The 19784-nt window shown below is 46.2% G+C and overlaps 1 protein-coding gene across 3 annotated transcripts in view; it reads right to left on the reverse strand.

Moving 5' to 3' along the window:
• Window positions 1–350: 350 nt before the first annotated feature.
• LOC138261516 (zinc finger protein 777-like) overlaps window positions 351–19784 on the reverse strand; it is a 288066-nt gene continuing 268632 nt past the window's right edge. For 2 of the 3 annotated variants that reach the window (XM_069210523.1, XM_069210522.1), the window contains exon 13: window positions 351–1389. In XM_069210523.1, the coding sequence (XP_069066624.1) occupies window positions 620–1389 (770 nt within the window). In that variant the 3' untranslated portion in view covers window positions 351–619. The remainder of the gene's footprint in view (window positions 1390–19784) is intronic. The other variant, XM_069210521.1, reaches the window with a different exon arrangement.

The following is a 19784-nucleotide window of genomic DNA, read 5'->3' on the forward strand; positions in this document are numbered from 1 at the left end:
AAATTTTCAAGTGTGTAAATGTCAATAGTTTTAATGTATACACTAAGGGCCAGATGTACCACCATTTTCTTTTGCGACTTGCAATTTGGGAGCTGCAAAAGGAAATGTGATAATGTGTCAAAGACACATTTAGCAATTCCCAACAGGGTGACAAGTGACCTGCCTTGTCAATATTCATGAGGCAGGTAGCAATTTGCAACCCACTGGGAATGGGAAGTAACACAGGAATGGTGGCCTGCTGGGGACAGCAGACCACCATGTCTGTGTTTGCTTTTAAATAAAGCAACTATTTTTTTAAAAATGCGTGCCATTTTCCTTAAAGGCCCGCCATTGCTCTAGTTCAGGAAATGTTCAAATTTTTTTGGCTTTAATTTTTTCACTGTTATTTTGATCATTTTATGTATCTTATTTTAGTGGTTTGCTGACTCCTTCATTCTTTGTGTGGGTTTTGGTGTTAATGAACAGTATATCCAGTAATCAAAATAATCTGAGAAAATAACTTGTACAACATGTAGGATTTCCAAAAGTTATAAAAGTTATTGTGCACCATGACAAAGCAGGGTGATTTCTATGAACATTAATCAGCAGACTGAGTGTATTAGATTAAGGATTTCAATGTCTAATCTCGTGATGAAAATGTCCTTCTCAACACCTGCAGTGGTCCAAAAAGAGGTTCATTTGGAAGCTCAAATGATGTGGGCAACATGTCTAACTGGGACTGAAAGTCTCCAGTGTGTGATCTCTGGTGCCGAATGAGATTATCCTTCCGATTGAAACTTTTCTCACATTCTGAACATTGATAAGGTCTCTCCTTACTGTGGGTCCTCTGGTGTCTATTGAGACTTGCCATCTGGCTGAAGCTTTTTTCACACTGAGAACAAGTGTATGGTTTGTCTGAAAATTGTGTTGTTTGGTCACCAAAGAAGCTTCTTATTGGACTAACACTTTTCTCGTGTTCAGTAGACAGATGAGGTCTATTTCGTTCAGGATTAATGTCTCCAAGTGTTCTCTGATGCCCAACTAGACTTTCCTTTTGGCTTACTGCTTGTTCAGGTTCAGTACCTAAGTATTGCCTCACATTTTGTTGTAAGTTCTGAGGACATGTCACCATCTTCGCTTTCCTCACGCTACTCTCCCAATCATTGTAAAGGTCTGGTGCCACCAATTTGGATGCACCCTGATGCAGATTTAAATGTGTGTCCATGCTGAAATGGGTGTTATCTTGAGCAGTACTATCTCCCATCACTCCAGGATGACTTTCAGGCCACTGTTGTCTCATACAGTTTGTGCCTTTTGGCTTCAATTTTCCCGTTGCTGTTTTGCATGGAATGATTTCATGAGACTGTATAGGATCACCATTTTTCCTTTTTCTTTTCAGAATTCCATTACCTGTTGGAAACAGAATTGGAAACTCAATACTTTTGAAAGTGTAACAAGAATTCTGCAACATTTTTCACTCTAAGTCACAAAAAATAAACCCTCGGATTATAAACAAGGTCATTGAATTGTAGAAGACTGACATTTGTATTCTTTGTCATGGTGTGCCAAATAAGACTACAGACAAAAGTGCATTATATAATTAACAATTATATAACTTCATAACTTTCCAAAATAGCAACTAACAAAATAGTTTGAAGATGAACTAAAAAAATAACCAATTAGCAGTGTCCTTTAGTCAATGATACATGCCTGAATAGCACAGTTTTTATGAAGATTTTCTAGCAATGCAATATTGTTTGACAAATTTCTAATTTCTGCAATACCCATTTTCTTGAGGCACTCGCTGCTGGTAGCGGATGATGCCACCCTATACAGGAGGGGGAACAAATTCTACACGAAAGCAGTATGAAAAAGCAGTTGTATATTGCCGACAGCACAAGGACTGAAGGGTCTGGAATTGTTTTTTAATTCTTCAAAGTTTTGCAAAGATAATTTTCACTGTAACGAAACTCACCCAAAATAGGAAATATATGCAGACATTTTGTCTGCAAGTTCACCTTCTGCAGCATTTTTCTATGCACAACGGCAAATGTATGTAATTTTCTTCTCTCAAAGTATACATTTTACAAAGTAAATTGTCACAAATTTCACACACAGTTTTTCCATTTCTGCTATCCTTATTTTTCGACCTTCCACAAAACTTTTGAAATAGGAAAAACATCAATGCTAAATGTTGAAGTAAGGTATTACAAATGACAAAACCTTTCATCACGGTTTAAATCACATTAATGAGTATGTCCCACTACCAGGTTTGTCTGCTGATCTGTAATTGCGGACACTTGGTATGAAAGGTGCGCTTTTAATTATTCCCTAATCTCTTCCCTGCATGGTACACCTTCGGGCACTGATGATTTCCTCATCCAGGTCCCATTGCTATCAGTGGTCTCATCACACAACATACTGCAGGGTGGCATATTTGACCACTTTCTGTTTCTTTTACAACTTAATCTTTATAATATCGCACCTACACCTACCTTGTTCAATGTAAGCAACTACGTATAAGTGGTTCAAGGCTAAGCCTCGTGGTCACAGGTACAGTTGGAAAAGAAAAAAGATTAGAGGTTGGTCTTTTTGTTTCAAGTTCTATGAGCAGCAAGCAAAGCCACATTGGGGTTTGGTAGGCTTCTCCCATGTTGTGGACAAGGAGAATGGTCATGACTGAACAGATTCTGCTGTAACATGCCATTAAGTTATTGACTGTATAATAGAATGACAACCCATCCATTGCTTTCTGGTGCCGACTAGGAACAGAGAAATCCGGCCTCAGTTCATTTTTCCTGGATAGTGCTGTAAGAGCTCTGGGGAAACTGAACAAGCTAATATGAATAAAGGGAGAAGGCCTTAACGGTGCAGCAGTGAGAAGCACAGGTGGCTCTCCTAGCAACACACCATGCTGTGGGAAGCTGTTATCACACTCCATCGACATTTCTGATGATTCTGCCTAATTTTATGAGATGCTCAATGGTTCTCAGAATGGGAATATGTCTATAACAGAAGAAGATTTCCTGGAATCCTTTGTTTTCCTATTTTGATAATAGAAGAACATCTTGACTGTCATAGCCGACCTACCTACTTTGATGTTCCCTGGTGAGGATGGTTTTCTTGGGAATTTTATAGAATTAGGAGACTGTTGCTGGAACCCATACGGAGTGCTCATTTAAAAAAGACAAACACTTCTGGATCACTGGCACCACTGTCTAACAGAGCAATCATTTTTATCATTCTAAAGTGGGGAAAGATCAACCTAACTGGAGCATTAATGCCGGAAGCATGTCTTTACAATGCGTGCCATTACCACAAAGCCTTTACCACGCATGGTACATATAGGTAAGGTAAGTGCATATATCTATTTTTTAAATAACATATGTATCATTTATCATATAGCTTTTTATTCCTTTCTGGGGAGGGGGGTGGGGTACCCTTAAAAAAATCTTCTTTGTTTTTAATTTACTCCTAACTTCCTTTTACTTATTCTCACCCCTGAACCATATTAAAACCCTCATCTCATTTTACCACATCCGTTCTCGGAATCCTAAATTTACCCTTACCTGCCTTTTCCACTACTCAACCCTAAAACTACTTACCTCCTTTTACCACTGCTCACCTCTGAACACCAAATGTATGCTTATCTTACCACTAGCCTCTCATGAGCACTAAAATTACCCTTACCTCCCCTTACCTCTACTCCCTGCTAAAATCTAAAATTACCATTACCTCTCTCTACATCAACCCACCCGAACCTCAAATATTATGTTTACCTCACTTTATCTCTACTCACCTCTGAACCCTAAAATCACCCAAATTGCCCTTAGCTCTCTTCACCTCTATCTGCCCTAAGCTCTAAAATTACCCTTACATCCCTTCACCACTACCAACCCTGAACCCTAAATTTAGCTCTCCGTTCACAAATTATCACAACATTTTCAAAACTAGTTTGCAACTCACTTCAGCAGCTGTCTTGAAAGTTTTGAGGTGATTTGTCAAGCAGGGGAAGAGAAAACAAAAGGAGGGGGGGTCCAAAACACGTTTTTTCCTTGCAATTTCCCATAGGGACTGTAAACACGACAACAGTCCGAACCACTGGACAAAATTACACCAAATTTGGTAGAAAGGTAGCTCTGGTCCAGAAAGAGCTCTTTTTGATATTTGGTCTAAATCAGTTTAGTTGTTTTGAGATATAAAACAAAAAAGAAATATAGATATCTAGGGACGCAGATCCAACAGTTCCCAGTAACTGGCTGCCAACATTTTGACCGGGAAGTGTTTGCAGCCTTTTTGGGAATCAGACTCAGCCAAGTCCCAAAAATAAAATAAAGAAAAAAAGGGAGCAGGGTAGGAATATCCTGAACCCCTAGCCTGGTACTGTGGTCCCCCAGGGACGCCATCAGGGCAAAAAAAAAACATTGTAAAAAAAATTTCGGCCATAACCACGGATCCGCAGATCAGGTGAAAACTGAAAAAAGAAAAAAAAAGAAAAACGCAGGGGAGCGGGCATTTTTTTTTTTTTCGCCCGCAGGGTTGGCCAGGTCCCGGGAGCGTGCATTAATATAACAAAATAGGAGGGAGGTGCAGGGCAGCTTGAGCCCGGGGACTACCACCTCCTCAGGGTTTATTTTTAAAATTACTAGGAGGGGGGATGCGCACCCACCACCTTTGGCATGGGGACAACCAACCCCTGGTGCATGTCAGCATAAAAAGAGGGGGGGGGGGGGGGAGTAAGAAAGTAGCCTCTTTCTAGCCTTGTTACCCCCACTTTTGGCCTGTTTGTGAGTGTATGTCAGGGTGTTTTCACTGTCTCACTGGGATCCTGCCAGCCAGGGCCCAGTGCTCATAGTGAAAACCCTATGTTTTCAGTATGTTTGTTATGTGTCACTGGGACCCTGCTAGTCAGGACCCCAGTGCTCATAAGTTTGTGGCCTATATGTATGTGTTCCCTGTGTAGTGCCTAACTGTCTCACTGAGGCTCTGCTAACCAGAACCTCAGTGGTTATGCTCTCTCATTTCATTCAAATTGTCACTAACAGGCTAGTGACCAATTTTACCAATTTACATTGGCTTACTGGAACACCCTTATAATTCCCTAGTATAGGGTACTGAGGTACCCAGGGTATTGGGGTTCCAGGAGATCCCTATGGGCTGCAGCATTTCTTTTGCCACCCATAGGGAGCTCTGACAATTCTTACACAGGCCTGCCACTGCAGCCTGAGTGAAATAACGTCCACGTTATTTCACAGCCATTTTACACTGCACTTAAGTAACTTATAAGTCACCTATATGTCTAACCTTTACCTGGTAAAGGTTAGGTGAAAAGTTACTTAGTGTGAGGGCACCCTGGCACTAGCCAAGGTGCCCCCACATTGTTCAGAGCCAATTCCCTGAACTTTGTGAGTGCGGGGACACCATTACACGCGTGCACTACATATAGGTCACTACCTATATGTAGCTTCACAATGGTAACTCCGAATATGGCCATGTAACATGTCTAAGATCATGGAATTGCCCCCTCTATGCCATCCTGGCATTGTTGGCACAATTCCATGATCCCAGTGGTCAGTAGCACAGACCCTGGTACTGCCAAACTGCCCTTCCTGGGGTTTCACTGCAGCTGCTGCTGCTGCCAACCCCTCAGACAGGCATCTGCCCTCCTGGGGTCCAGCCAGGCCTGGCCCAGGATGGCAGAACAAAGGACTTCCTCTGAGAGAGGGTGTTACACCCTCTCCCTTTGGAAAATGGTGTGAAGGCAGGGGAGGAGTAGCCTCCCCCAGCCTCTGGAAATGCTTTGTTGGGCACAGATGTGCCCAATTCTGCATAAGCCAGTCTACACCGGTTCAGGGGACCCCTTAGCCCTGCTCTGGCGCGAAACTGGACAAAGGAAAGGGGAGTGACCACTCCCCTGACCTGCACCTCCCCTGGGAGGTGTCCAGAGCTCCTCCAGTGTGCTCCAGACCTCTGCCATCTTGGAAACAGAGGTGCTGCTGGCACACTGGACTGCTCTGAGTGGCCAGTGCCACCAGGTGACGTCAGAGACTCCTTCTGATAGGCTCCTTCAGGTGTTAGTAGCCTATCCTCTCTCCTAAGTAGCCAAACCCTCTTTTCTGGCTATTTAGGGTCTCTGTCTCTGGGGAAACTTCAGATAACGAATGCAAGAGCTCATCCGAGTTCCCCTGCATCTCTCTCTTCACCTTCTGCCAAGGAATCGACTGCTGACCGCGCTGGAAGCCTGCAAACCTGCAACATAGTAGCAAAGACGACTACTGCAACTCTGTAACGCTGATCCTGCCGCCTTCTCGACTGTTTTCCTGCTTGTGCATGCTGTGGGGGTAGTCTGCCTCCTCTCTGCACCAGAAGCTCCGAAGAAATCTCCCGTGGGTCGACGGAATCTTCCCCCTGCAACCGCAGGCACCAAAAAGCTGCATTACCGGTCCCTTGGGTCTCCTCTCAGCACGACGAGCGAGGTCCCTCGAATCCAGCGACTCTGTCCAAGTGACCCCCACAGTCCAGTGACTCTTCAGTCCAAGTTTGGTGGAGGTAAGTCCTTGCCTCACCTCGCTGGGCTGCATTGCTGGGAACCGCGACTTTTGCAGCTACTCCGGCCCCTGTGCACTTCCGGCGGAAATCCTGTGTGCACAGCCAAGCCTGGGTCCACGGCACTCTAACCTGCATTGCACGACTTTCTAAGTTGGTCTCCGGCGACGTGGGACTCCTTTGTGCAACTTCGGCGAGCACCGTTTCACGCATCCTCGTAGTGCCTGTTTCTGGCACTTCTCCGGGTGCTACCTGCTTCAGAGAGGGCTCCTTGTCTTGCTCGACGTCCCCTCTCTCTGCTGGTCCAATTTGCGACCTCCTGGTCCCTCCTGGGCCTCAGCAGCGTCCGAAAACGCTAACCGCACGATTTGCAGCTAGCAAGGCTTGTTGGCGTTCTTTCGGCGGGAAAACACTTCTGCACGACTCTCCACGGCGAGAGGGATCCGTCCACCAAAGGGGAAGTCTCTAGCCCTTTTCGTTCCTGCAGAAACCTCAGCTTCTTCTGTCCAGTAGAAGCTTCTTTGCACCCGCAGCTGGCATTTCCTGGGCATCTGCCCATCTCCGACTTGCTTGTGACTTTTGGACTTGGTCCCCTTGTTCCACAGGTATCCTAGATTGGAAATCCACAGTTGTTGCATTGCTGGTTTGTGTCTTTCCTGCATTATTCCTCTAACACGACTTCTTTGTCCTTAGGGGAACTTTAGTGCACTTTGCACTCACTTTTCAGGGTCTTGGGGAGGGTTATTTTTCTAACTCTCACTATTTTCTAATAGTCCCAGCGACCCTCTACAAGGTCACATAGGTTTGGGGTCCATTCGTGGTTCGCATTCCACTTTTGGAGTATATGGTTTGTGTTGCCCCTATTCCTATGTTTCCCCATTGCATCCTATTGTAACTATACATTGTTTGCACTGTTTTCTAAGACTATACTGCATATTTTGCTATTGTGTATATATATCTTGTGTATATTTCCTATCCTCTCACTGAGGGTACACTCTAAGATACTTTGGCATATTGTCATAAAAATAAAGTACCTTTATTTTTAGTATAACTGTGTATTGTGTTTTCTTATGATATTGTGCATATGACACTAAGTGGTACTGTAGTAGCTTCACACGTCTCCTAGTTCAGCCTAAGCTGCTCTGCTAAGCTACCATTATCTATCAGCCTAAGCTGCTAGACACCCTATACACTAATAAGGGATAACTGGGCCTGGTGCAAGGTGCAAGTACCCCTTGGTACTCACTACAAGCCAGTCCAGCCTCCTACAGGGGGGCTAGCGGGCCCCCTCCTATGTTTATAATTGCCCTGGGATCACCACATCCGTGGGCCTGGGCTACTTACACTTTATACCAGGTTCTGTTATCCCTTATTAGTGAGATGTAGAGTGTGTCTAGAAGCCAGGCTCTCTAGAGGTAGTGTGGATGAGCAGCCAAGGCTTAACTAGGAGACATGGAAAACTCATGCAATACCAGTGTAGTCACACAGTAATCACACACACATGAAAGAAAATACTCAGGTTTACAAAAGTAAAGGTACTTTATTTTGGTGCCACAAATGCCACAAATACCAGAGAGACTATACTCCCTTAGGGGGAAAGTAACACACAAATTATAAACATTAGTATGCAGAATTAGCTGCAAAAACAGTTAAAAACAGTGCAAATAGTGAAAATCACAATAGTTCCAAATGGGCCTGGGGGAACACAAACCCTATACTAAGAAAGTGGAATGCAAATGTTGGTTTCCCACCTAGGCAAGTGTAGTGTGTAGAAGGGCGCTGGGAGTATTAGAAAACACCAAAGGTAAGTAATAGAACCCACCCCAGAGCCCAGGAAAGTAGAAGTAAATCACACTAACTTTCCTAGAACACACAAGAACACAAGAAAGATTATGCAAGAACCAGAAGAGACTGCAAGACACCAAAGATGGATTCCTGGACTTCAAGACCTGTGGAAGAAGGGGACCAAGTCCAAGAAGCACTGAAGAGTCCAGGGAAAATAGGAGCCCCTGCTAACTCGGATGAAGGTGCAAAAGAGGAACCACTATGAAGAACAACAGTCAGTACTGCACCCAAGAAGACGGATGCGGGTCCCCTGGTTGGTGCAGAAGATATCCCACGAGGGATGGATGATTGCAGTCTGGTTTGCGTCTATGGATTCCGCCAACAAGCCTGGGCACATGCAAGGCTTGCGGTTAGTGGAAAATGGCACTGCCAGGGATCAGGAAAGACCTGGTGGACTCTACCCAGAAGGGGAAGTGAGGCAGCTTTCAGCAACTCAGAGAGCCCTCAGAAGGCCAGGAAGCGCACACAGGAGTCCCACAGCACGGGGACAAAGAAGGTGCAAAAGGAGGCCAATGCAGCACTACAGAAAGGGATCCCACACCGCCGGAGAACCACTCAGGAAGCTGTGCGTCGCAGGAAGGAGTGCTGGGGGCCGGAGCTGCAAAGTGCACAAAGAACTTCATAGAAGGATGCCAACAAGCCTTGGGAACTGCAAAACACGCGTTGCACGGGGGTACTGTCTTGTGCGGAGAGGCAAGTTCTTACCTCCACCAAAGTTAATATATAACTTAGTATAATTTTATGCATTCATTACATATGTATTTTAAGTTTTTAGATGTCTTCACAAATTTCATCCAAATTAGTTTTCCCCACTTGTGGATCTTTGTGTTGGTACATCAGTGATTTGAAATTCCTTTGTTATCACAGTAATAAGTTTCCTTACACTTGCAATCCTGCATGTGCATTATTACCTAAATAGAATTCTTGATGTCCTCTGGTGGGTTTCTTCGTAATAATGCAGCCAGGAAATAATTTCCTTAGTTATCGCATTACACATTTTTCGTATGTGTTCTTTTATCAGTGCTTGACAAAAAACATCGCTCTATCCTCTGGTAGATTCACATGTGTCATACATGCTAACTGTGATGATTTTTTTAATTCAGTAGAGCATTTATAGTCATGTAGATGACATACTTATACATTTGAAATTCTGTTTGATCTTCCATTTTTGTTTGTTTGCTATAAAGAAGTCTTGTTTATTTACTGCAATTTTGCATGCTTAGCATTGCTTGCATTTCCACAATCCCAGACATGTCATTCAACATCCTTTTTTCAACTTAATGTGACTGCATATCAATTTATCCTACAGATTCCTTGCTCCTCTGAAGGTAATTTCTGGATGACTTCCAACTATGTAATTGACCGTTGGGTCTAATTTCAGTAGACCCTGTAGCAAAGTACCATCTTTCTTGGCAGGTTACCCCCAATTTCTGCCTGTTTGTCAGTGAGTTCTGCCTGTCTCTCTGGGATCCCGCTAGCCAGGGCCCCAGGGCTCATAGTTTGTGGCCTTCGTGTGTGTTGTCAGTATGCTTAACTGTGTCACTGAAGTTCTGCTAACCAGAACTCCAGTGCTTAGGCTCTTTCTACCTACCAATTTTGTCACTATAGTTTACTTACTCTATATTCCAATTCTAATAGACACACTGGACCCCGATTATAAGTCCCTAGTATTTGGTACCAAGGTACCAAAGGCATTGGGGTTCCAGGAGATCCTTATGGGCTGCAGCATTTCTTTTGCCACTCATAAGGAACTCAGACAAACCTTTCTTCAGGACTGCCACTGCAGCCTGAGTGAAATAGTGCACACACTATTTCACAGCCATTTTCACTGCACTTACGTAACTTATAAATCACCTATATGTCTAACCTTTATTTACTGAAGGCTAGGTGCAAAGGTACTGTGTGTGAGGGCACCCTTGCACTAGCAAAGGTGCCCCAACGTTGTCCAGGGCCATTTCCCTGGACTTCATGAGAGATATCATCACCCCCATGCACTACATATATGTCAATACATATATGTAGCTTCACAATGGAAACTGAATATGGCTATGTGAGGTGTCTAAGATCATGGAATTGACCCCCAATCCAAATCTGGTATTGGGGGGGGGGCAATCCCATGCATCCTGGAGGCTCCACCATGGACCCCCAGTACTGCCAAACCAGTTCTCTGAGGTTTCCACTGCAGCCCCAGCTGCTGCCACCTCACAGACAGGTTTCTGCCCTCCTGGAGACTGAGCAGCTCAATCCCAGGAAGCCGGAACAATGTATTTCCTTTAGAAGTAGGTTGTTACACCCTCTCCCTTCGGAAATAGGTGTTACAGGCTTGGGAGGGGTAGCATCCCAGAGCCTTTGGAAATGCTTTGAAGGGCACAGATAGTGCCCTCCATGAATAAGCCAGTCTACACTGGTTCAGGGACCCCCAGTCCCTGCTCTGGTGCGGAACTGGACAAAGGAAAGGGGAGTGACAACTCCCCTTTCCATCACCACCCCTGGGGTGTCACCCAGAGCTCCTCCAGTGTGTCCCTGGCATTAACCACCTTGGATTCCTTGGTGTGAGGACACTCTGGAGACCTCTGAGTGGCCAGTGCCAGCAGGTGACGCCAGAGACCCCTCCTGATAGGTGCATACCTGGGTAGGCAGCCAATCCCCCTCCCAGGGCTATTTAGGGTCTCTCCTCTGGGTATTTTCTCAGATTCGGTTTGCAAGATTCTTCCAGGACTCCTCTGCAACCTCTGCTTCAGCTCCTGACCGTCGGATCAACCGCAGACTGCTCCAGGAACCACTTTAACTTCAACAAAGTATCCAGGACGATGTGGGACCCTCCAGTGTAGTGCTCCTACAACAGCATTTTGCTTCTACTTTGTCCCCATGTTCTGGGACTCCCGTGGGTGCTGCCTGGTCTTCTGAGGGCTCTCTGAAGTGCTGACAGCCCCCTCTGTCTCCTCAGTCCGAGTTGAGACCCACTGGTCCCTCCTGGGTCCAGGCAGCTCCTCTTGACACATACCGCGTACTTGCTTGAGCCAAGGCTTGTTGGCGGAACCCAGCGACGCAAACAGCCTGCATCCAACAATTCGGCATGGGACATCACCTGCACCAAGCAGGAACCCGCAGCCATCTTCTTTGGTGCTCTTCTGTACTGTTCTTCTTACTGGAGCATCCACTTTTGCACCATCTTCTAGGTTGGCAGGGGCTCCTGTCCTTCCTGGACTCTTTGTTGAATTCTGGACTTGGTCTCCTCTCTCCACAGGTCTTCAGGTCCAGGAATCCATCATTTGTTGCTTGCAGTCTTGCTGGGTTCTTGCATAATCCTTTACAACGACTTGTAGTTTGTCCTGAGGAATCTTGCTGTACTTTACTCCTGCTTTCCTGGGCTCTGGGGTGGGGTACTTTACTTACCTTTGTTGTTTTCCTACACTCCCAGCGCCCCTCTACACACTACAATTGCCTATGTGGGAATTCATGATTCACATTCCACTATTTTAGTATATGGTTTGTGTTGCCCCTAGGCCCATTGCAATCTATTGTATTTTCTACTGTTTGCACTATTCTATGACTGTTTACCTACCTGATTTTGGTCATGTAGGAAGGTAGACTCTTTCTAGCCTTGTTAACCCCACTTTTGGCCTGTTTGTGAGTATATGTCAGGGTGTTTTCACTGTCTCACTGGGATCCTGCTAGCCAGGGCCCAGTGCTCACAGTGAAAACCCTATGTTGTCAGTATGTTTCATATGTGTCACTGGGATCCCGCTAGCCAGGACCCCAGTAAAGTTTGTGGCCTATATGTGTTCCCTGTGTGGTGGCTAACTGTATCACTGAGGCTCTGCTAACCAGAACCTCAGTGTGTATGCTCTCTCTGCTTTTAATATTGTCACTGCAGGCTAGTGACTAATTTTACCAATTCTGATTGGCACACTGGAACACCCTTATAATTCCCTTGTATATGGTACCTAGGTACCCAGGGTATTGGGGTTCCAGGAGATCCCTATGGGATGCAGCATTTCTTTTGCCACCCACAGGGAGCTCAGACAATTCTTACACAGGACTGCCACTGCAGCCTGAGTGAAATAACGTCCACGTTATTTCACAGCCATTTTACACTGCACTTAAGTAACTAATAAGTCACCTATATGTCTAACCCTCACTTAGTGAAGGTTAGGTGCAAAGTTACTTGGTGTGTGGGCATCCTGGCACTAGCCAAGGTGCCCCCACATTGTTCAGGGCAAATTCCCCGGACTTTGTGAGTGCGGGGACACCATTACACGCGTGCACAACATATAGGTCAATACCTATATGTAGTGTCACCAGGGTAACTCCGAACATGGCCACTTTGGTATTGGGGGGACAATTCCATGCATCCCCGGGTCACCAGCATAGAGCGCGGGTACTGCCAAACAAACTTTCCAGGCTTTTCTCTGCAGCTACCGCTGCTGACGACCCTCAGACAGGTTTCTGCCCCCTGGGGCCTGAGCAGCCCAGTCCCAGGAAGGCAGAACAAAGGATTTCCTCAGAGAGAGGGCGTTACACGCTCTCCCTTTGGAAATAGGCATGAAGGGCCTGAGAGGAGTAGCCTCTCCTGGCCTCTGGAAATGCTTTGAAGGGCACAGATGGTGCCCTCCTTGCATAAGCCAGTCTACACAGGTTCAGGGATCCCCCAAGCCCTACTCTGGCACGAAACTGGACAAAGGAAAGGGGAGTGACCACTCCCCTGACCAACACCTCCTAGGGGAGGTGCCCAGAGCTCCTCCAGTGTGTCCCAGACCTCTGCCACCTTGGCAGCCAATCCTCCTCTGTGGGCTATTAGGGTCTCTCCTGTGGGCATCTCACCAGATAACAAATGCAAGAGCTCACCAGAGTTCCTCTGCACTTCCCTCTTTGACTTCTGCCAAGGATCGACCGCTGACTGCTCCAGGACGCCTGCATAACCGCAGCAAAGTAGCAAGAAGACTACCAGCAACATTGTAGTGCCGCATCCTGCCGGCTTTCTCAACTGTTTCCTGGTGGTGCATGCTGTGAGGGCTGTCTGCCTTCACCCTGCACTGGAAGCCAAGAAGAAATCTCCAGTGGGTAGAAGGAATCTTCCCCCTGCTAACGGAGGTACCAAACTTCTGCATCACTGGTCCTCTGGGTCCCCTCTCATCCTGACGTGTGTGGTCCCTGGACCACAGGAGCTGGGTCCAAGTGTCTTCGACAGTCCAGTGGCCAATCTGTCCAAAATTGGTGGAGGTAAGTACTTGTCTCCCCACGTCAGACAGAAATCCTGTGGCTTGCGTGAACCGCAGCTGCTCGGGCTTCTGTGCACTTTTGCAAGACTTCCTTTGTGCACAGCATAGCCCAGGTCCCCAGCACTCCGTCTTGCATTGCCCAACTCGCTGAGTTGGACTCCGACGTCGTGGGATCCTCTTTTGTGGCTCTGACTCGACCGTTGTCCTCATATCTTCTAAGTTCCTGTTCAGGTGCTTCTGCGGGTGCTGCATGCTTCTGCCTGGGCTCTGTGTGTTGCTGAGCACCCCCTCTGTCTCCTCCTCCAAGGGGCGACCTCCTGGTCCTCCTGGTCCTTAGCAGCACCCAAAATCCTCAACTGCGACTCTTGCAGTTAGTAAGACTTGTTTGCGTTCTATCTGCGTGGAAACAACTCTGCATCCTCCAGCATGTCGTGGGACATCTTCTGACCAAAGGAGAAGTTCCTGCCACCTTCCTTTGTTGCAGAATCTTCGGCTTCTTCCACCCGGAGGTAGCCCTTTTGCACCTTCATCCGGGGTTTAGTGGATCCCCCATCCCCCCCCACCCCCCCACCCCCCCTGGATACTTGCGTGAATCTTGGACTTGGTCCCCTTCCTTTACAGGTCCTCAAGTCCAGGAATCCATCTTCAGTGTTTTGCAGTCAGTTGTTGTCCTTGCAGAATCCCCTATCTCGACTATTCTGTCTTTCTGGGGTAGTAGGGTAACTTTACTCCTACTTTTCAGGGTCTTGGGGATGGGGTATCTTGGACACCCTTAGTGTTTTCTTACACTCCCAGCGACACACTACACTAGGCCTGGTGTCCATTCGCGGTTCATATTCCACTTTTGGAGTATATGGTTTGTGTTGCCCCTAGGCCTATTTCTCAATATTGCATTCTATGGTGATTCTACATTGTTTGCACTACTTTTCTAACTGTTACTTACCTGATTTTGGTTTGTGTGTATATTTTGTGTATATTACTTACCTCCTAAGGGAGTATATCCTCTGAGATACTTTTGGCATATTGTCACTAAAATAAAGTACCTTTATTTTTAGTAACTCTGAGTATTGTGTTTTCTTATGATATAGTGGTATATGATATAAGTGGTATGGTAGGAGCTTTGCATGTCTCCTACTTCAGCCTAAGCTGCTCTGCATTAGCTACCTCTAGCAGCCTAAGCTGCTAGAACACCTCTATTCTACTAATAAGAGATAACTGGACCTGGCACAAGGTGTAAGTACCACAAGGTACCCACTATAAGCCAGGCCAGCCTCCTACAGGTCACTAGTGTATATATTGTGGATAACACTTACCTCCAGAAGGAGTATCGCCTCTAAGAAATTTTTGGCTTGTGTCACTAAAATAAAGTACCTTTATTTTTGGTAACACTGAGTATTGTTTTTTATTGTGTATAAGTACTGTCTAACTATAGTGGTATTGCAGGAGCTTTGAATGTCTCTGAGTTCAGCCTAAGCTGCTCTGCTACAGCTACCTCTAGACAGCCTAAGCTGCTAGAACACTGCCTACATTTCACTAATAAGGGATAACTGGACTTGGTATAAGGTGTTAGTTCCTTAGGTGCCCACTACAAACCAAGCCAGCCTCCTACAGAACCCCACTGTTTTCTAAGGATATATGTGTAGGAAAGTACCATCTTGCCTCGCATGTTACCCCCATTTTTCACTGTATATATGTTGTTTTAGTTGTATGTGTCACTGGGACCCTGGCAGCCAGGGCCCCAGTGCTCATAAGTGTGCCTGAATGTGTTACCTGTGTAGTGACTAACTGTCTCACTGAGGCTCTGCTAATCAGAACCTCAGTGGTTATGCTCTCTCATTTCTTTCAAATTGTCACTGACAGGCTAGTGACCAATTTTACCAATTTACATTGGCTTACTGGAACACCCTTATAATTCCCTAGTATATGGTACTGAGGTACCCAGGGTATTGGGGTTCCAGGAGACCCCTATGGGCTGCAGCATTTCTTTTGCCACCCATAGGGAGATCTGACAATTCTTACACAGGCCTGCCACTGCAGCCTGAGTGAAATAACGTCCACGTTATTTCACAGCCATTTTACACTGCACTTAAGTAACTTATAAGTCACCTATATGTCTAACCTTTACCTGGTAAAGGTTAGGTGCAAAGTTACTTAGTGTGAGGGCACCCTGGCACTAGCCAAGGTGCCCCCACATTGTTCAGGGCCAATTCCCCGGACTTTGTGAGTGCGGGGACACCATTACACGCGTGCACTACATATAGGTCACTACCTATATGTAGCTTCACAATGGTAACTCCGAATATGGCCATGTAACATGTCTAAGATCATGGAATTGCCCCCTCTATACCATCCTGGCATAGTTGGCACTATCCCATGATCCCAGTGGTCTGTAGCACAGACCCTGGTACTGCCAAACTGCCTTTTCAGGGGTTTCACTGCAGCTGCTGCTGCTGCCAACCCCTCAGACAGGCTTCTGCCCTCCTGGGGTCCAGCCAGGCCTGGCCCAGGATGGCAGAACAAAGGACTTCCTCTGAGAGAGGGTGTTACACCCTCTCCCTTTGGAAAATGGTGTGAAGGCAGGGGAGGAGTAGCCTCCCCCAGCCTCTGGAAATTCTTTCATGGGCACATTTGGTGCCCATTTCTGCATAAGCCAGTCTACACCGGTTCAGGGACCCCTTAGCCCTGCTCTGGCGCGAAACTGGACAAAGGAAAGGGGAGTGACCACTCCTCCAGTGTGCTCCAGACCTCTGCCATCTTGGAAACAGAGGTGCTGCTGGCACACTGGACTGCTCTGAGTGGCCAGTGCCACCAGGTGACGTCAGAGACTCCTTCTGATAGGCTCCTTCAGGTGTTGTTAGCCTATCCTCTCTCCTAGGTAGCCAAACCCTCTTTTCTGGCTATTTAGGGTCTCTGTCTCTTGGGATTCCTTAGATAATGAATGCAAGAGCTCATCCGAGTTCCTCTGCATCTCTCTCTTCACCTTCTGCCAAGGAATCGACTGCTGACCGCGCTGGAAGCCTGCAAAACTGCAACAAAGTAGCAAAGACGACTACTGCAACTCTGTAACACTGATCCTGTCGCCTTCTCGACTGTTTTCCTGGTGGTGCATGCTGTGGGGGTAGTCTGCCTCCTCTCTGCACTAGAAGCTCCGAAGAACTCTCACGTGGGTTGACGGAATCGTCCCCCTGCAACCGCAGGCACCAAAGAACTGCATCACCGGTACCCTGGGTCTCCTCTCAGCACGACGAGCGAGGTTCCTTGAATCCAGCAACTCTGTCCAAGTGACTCCCACAGTCCAGTGACTCTTCAGTCCAAGTTTGGTGGAGGTAAGTCCTTGCCTCCCCACGCCAGACTGCATTGCTGGGAACTGCGACTTTTGCAGCTACTCCGGCCTCCGTGCAATTCCGGCGGAAATCCTTTGTGCACAGTCCAGCCTGGGTCCACGGCACTCTAACCTGCATTGCACGACCTCCTAAGTTGTTCTCCGGCGACGTGGGACTCCTTTGTGCGACTTCGGGTGAGCACCGTTTCACGCATCCTCGTAGTGCCTGTTTCTGGCACTTCTCCGGGTGCTAGCTGCTGCTGAGAGGGCTCCTTGTCTTGCTCGACGTCCCCTCTGTCTCCTGACGCAATTTGCGACATCCTGGTCCCTCCTGGGCCACAGCAGCGTCCAAAAACCCTTACCGCACGATTTGCAGCTAGCAAGGCTTGTTGGCGGTCTTTCGGCGGGAAAACACTTCTGCACGACTCTCCACGGCGTGAGGGATCCGTCCTCCAAAGGGGAAGTCTCTAGCCCTTGTCGTTCCTGCAGAAACCTAAGCTTCTACTGTCCAGTAGCAGCTTCTTTGCACCCACAGCTGGCATTTCCTGGGCATCTGCCCATCTCCGACTTGCTTGTGACTTTTGGACTTGGTCCCCTTGTTCCACAGGTACCCTAGATTGGAAATCCACAGTTGTTGCATTGCTGGTTTGTGTCTTTCCTGCAGAATTCCCCTATCACGACTTCTATGTCCTTTGGGGAACTTTAGTGCATTTTGCACTCACTTTTCAGGGTCTTGGGGTGGGCTATTTTTCTAACCCTTACTATTTTCTAATAGTCCCAGCGACCCTCTACAAGGTCACATAGGTTTGGGGTCCATTCGTGGTTCGCATTCCACTTTTGGAGTATATGGTTTGTGTTGCCCCTATCCCTATGTGTCTCCATTGCATCCTATTGTAACTATACATTGTTTGCACTGTTTTCTAAGACTATTACTGCATATTTTGGTATTGTGTATATATATCTTGTGTATATTTGCTATCCTCATACTGAGGGTACACTCTGAGATACTTTGGCATATTGTCATAAAAATAAAGTACCTTTATTTTTAGTATACCTGTGTATTGTGTTTTCTTATGATATTGTGCATATGACACTAGTGGTACTGTAGGAGCTTCACTCGTCTCCTAGTTCAGCCTAAGCTGCTCTGCTAAGCTATCATTATCTATCAGCCTATGCTGCTAGACACCCTATACACTAATAAGGGATAACTGGGCCTGGTGCAAGGTGCAAGTACCCCTAGGTACTCACTACAAGCCAGTCCAGCCTCCTACATTGGTTGTGCAGCGGTGGGATAAGTGCTTTGAGACTACTTACCACTCTTTTGATTGTACTTTTCATAAGAGAAAAATATACAAAACAAGTTCAGTGTATATACACATAACCAAAAAGTTTTTCATTTCCTCTTTTTCACTCTTTTCTAAGTGCTGAAAAGTACTTCTAAACTTTCTAAAAGTTCTAAAAAGTTTTAAAAGTTTTTTTTTCTGTCTTTCTAAAAGCTCTGACAAACTTTTTTCTCTTTTTCTATCACTTCAACTCTCTCTAAAAATGTCTGGCACAGGCCAAAATGTTGATCTGTCCAAACTTGCATATGATCACCTTATCTGGAAAGGAGCAAGGAGTCTCTGCATAGAGAGAGGTTTGAGTGTAGGGAAGAATCCTTCCTTGGAACTGTTACTTAACATGCTTAGAGAACAAGATAAGGCCAAAAGGGCCCACCTGTTGAAAAAGTAGCTAATGGTTCCCAATCTGATCCAGGGACACCCCTAGGAAAAGATTCAGGAAAAAAAATTCAGAGCCTGCCCATTACAAGACAGTCTAGCATAGTTGGTACTGATATTGAGTCACACCATACAGATAGTGTTGTCTCACATCATAGCAAGAGCATTCATTCTCACCACAGTAGAAGTGATGTTTCTGTTAACCAATCTGTTAGGGTGCCCTCTGTAAGGGACAGGTCTCCTTCTGTCCATTCTCATCATACTTCTGTTTCAAGACATGTCCCTCCCACCCACCCTGATGACAGATTGTTAGAAAAGGAGGTCAATAGATTGAGAGTGGAACAAACCAGACTGAAGCTCAAGAAGCAACAGCTGGATTTGGAGAGACAGACTTTAGAAGTAGAGAAGGAGAGACAGAAACTGGGTTTAGAAACCAATGGTGGCAGCAGCAGTATTCCCCATAGTCATCCTGCAAAAGAGCATGATTCCAGGAATCTGCACAAGATAGTTCCCCCTTATAAGGAGGGGGATGACATTAACAAGTGGTTTGCTGCACTTGAGAGGGCCTGTGCTGTACAGGATGTCCCTCAAAGGCAGTGGGCTGCTATCCTATGGCTATCATTTAGTGGAAAAGGTAGGGATAAGCTCCTTACTGTGAAAGAAAATGAAGCCAATGATTACAACGTTCTTAAGAATGCACTCCTGGATGGTTATGGCTTAACCACTGAACAATACAGGATAAAGTTCAGAGAGACCAAAAAGGAGTCTTCACAAGACTGGGTTGATTTCATTGACCATTCAGTGAAGGCCTTGGAGGGGTGGTTACATGGCAGTAAAGTTACTGATTATGACAGCCTGTATAACTTGATCCTGAGAGAGCATATTCTTAATAATTGTGTGTCTGATTTGTTGCACCAGTACTTGGTGGACTCTGATCTGACCTCTCCCCAAGAATTGGGAAAGAAGGCAGACAAATGGGTCAGAACAAGGGTGAACAGAAAAGTTCATACAGGGGGTGACAAAGATGGCAACAAAAAGAAGGATGGTAAGTCTTCTGACAAGGGTGGGGACAAATCTAAAAATGAGTCTTCATCAGGCCCACAAAAACACTCTGGTGGGGGTGGTGGGCCCAAATCCTCTTCTAATCAAAAC

This window comes from Pleurodeles waltl, chromosome 10, assembly GCF_031143425.1.
Source record: "Pleurodeles waltl isolate 20211129_DDA chromosome 10, aPleWal1.hap1.20221129, whole genome shotgun sequence".
Lineage (NCBI taxonomy): Eukaryota > Metazoa > Chordata > Amphibia > Caudata > Salamandridae > Pleurodeles > Pleurodeles waltl.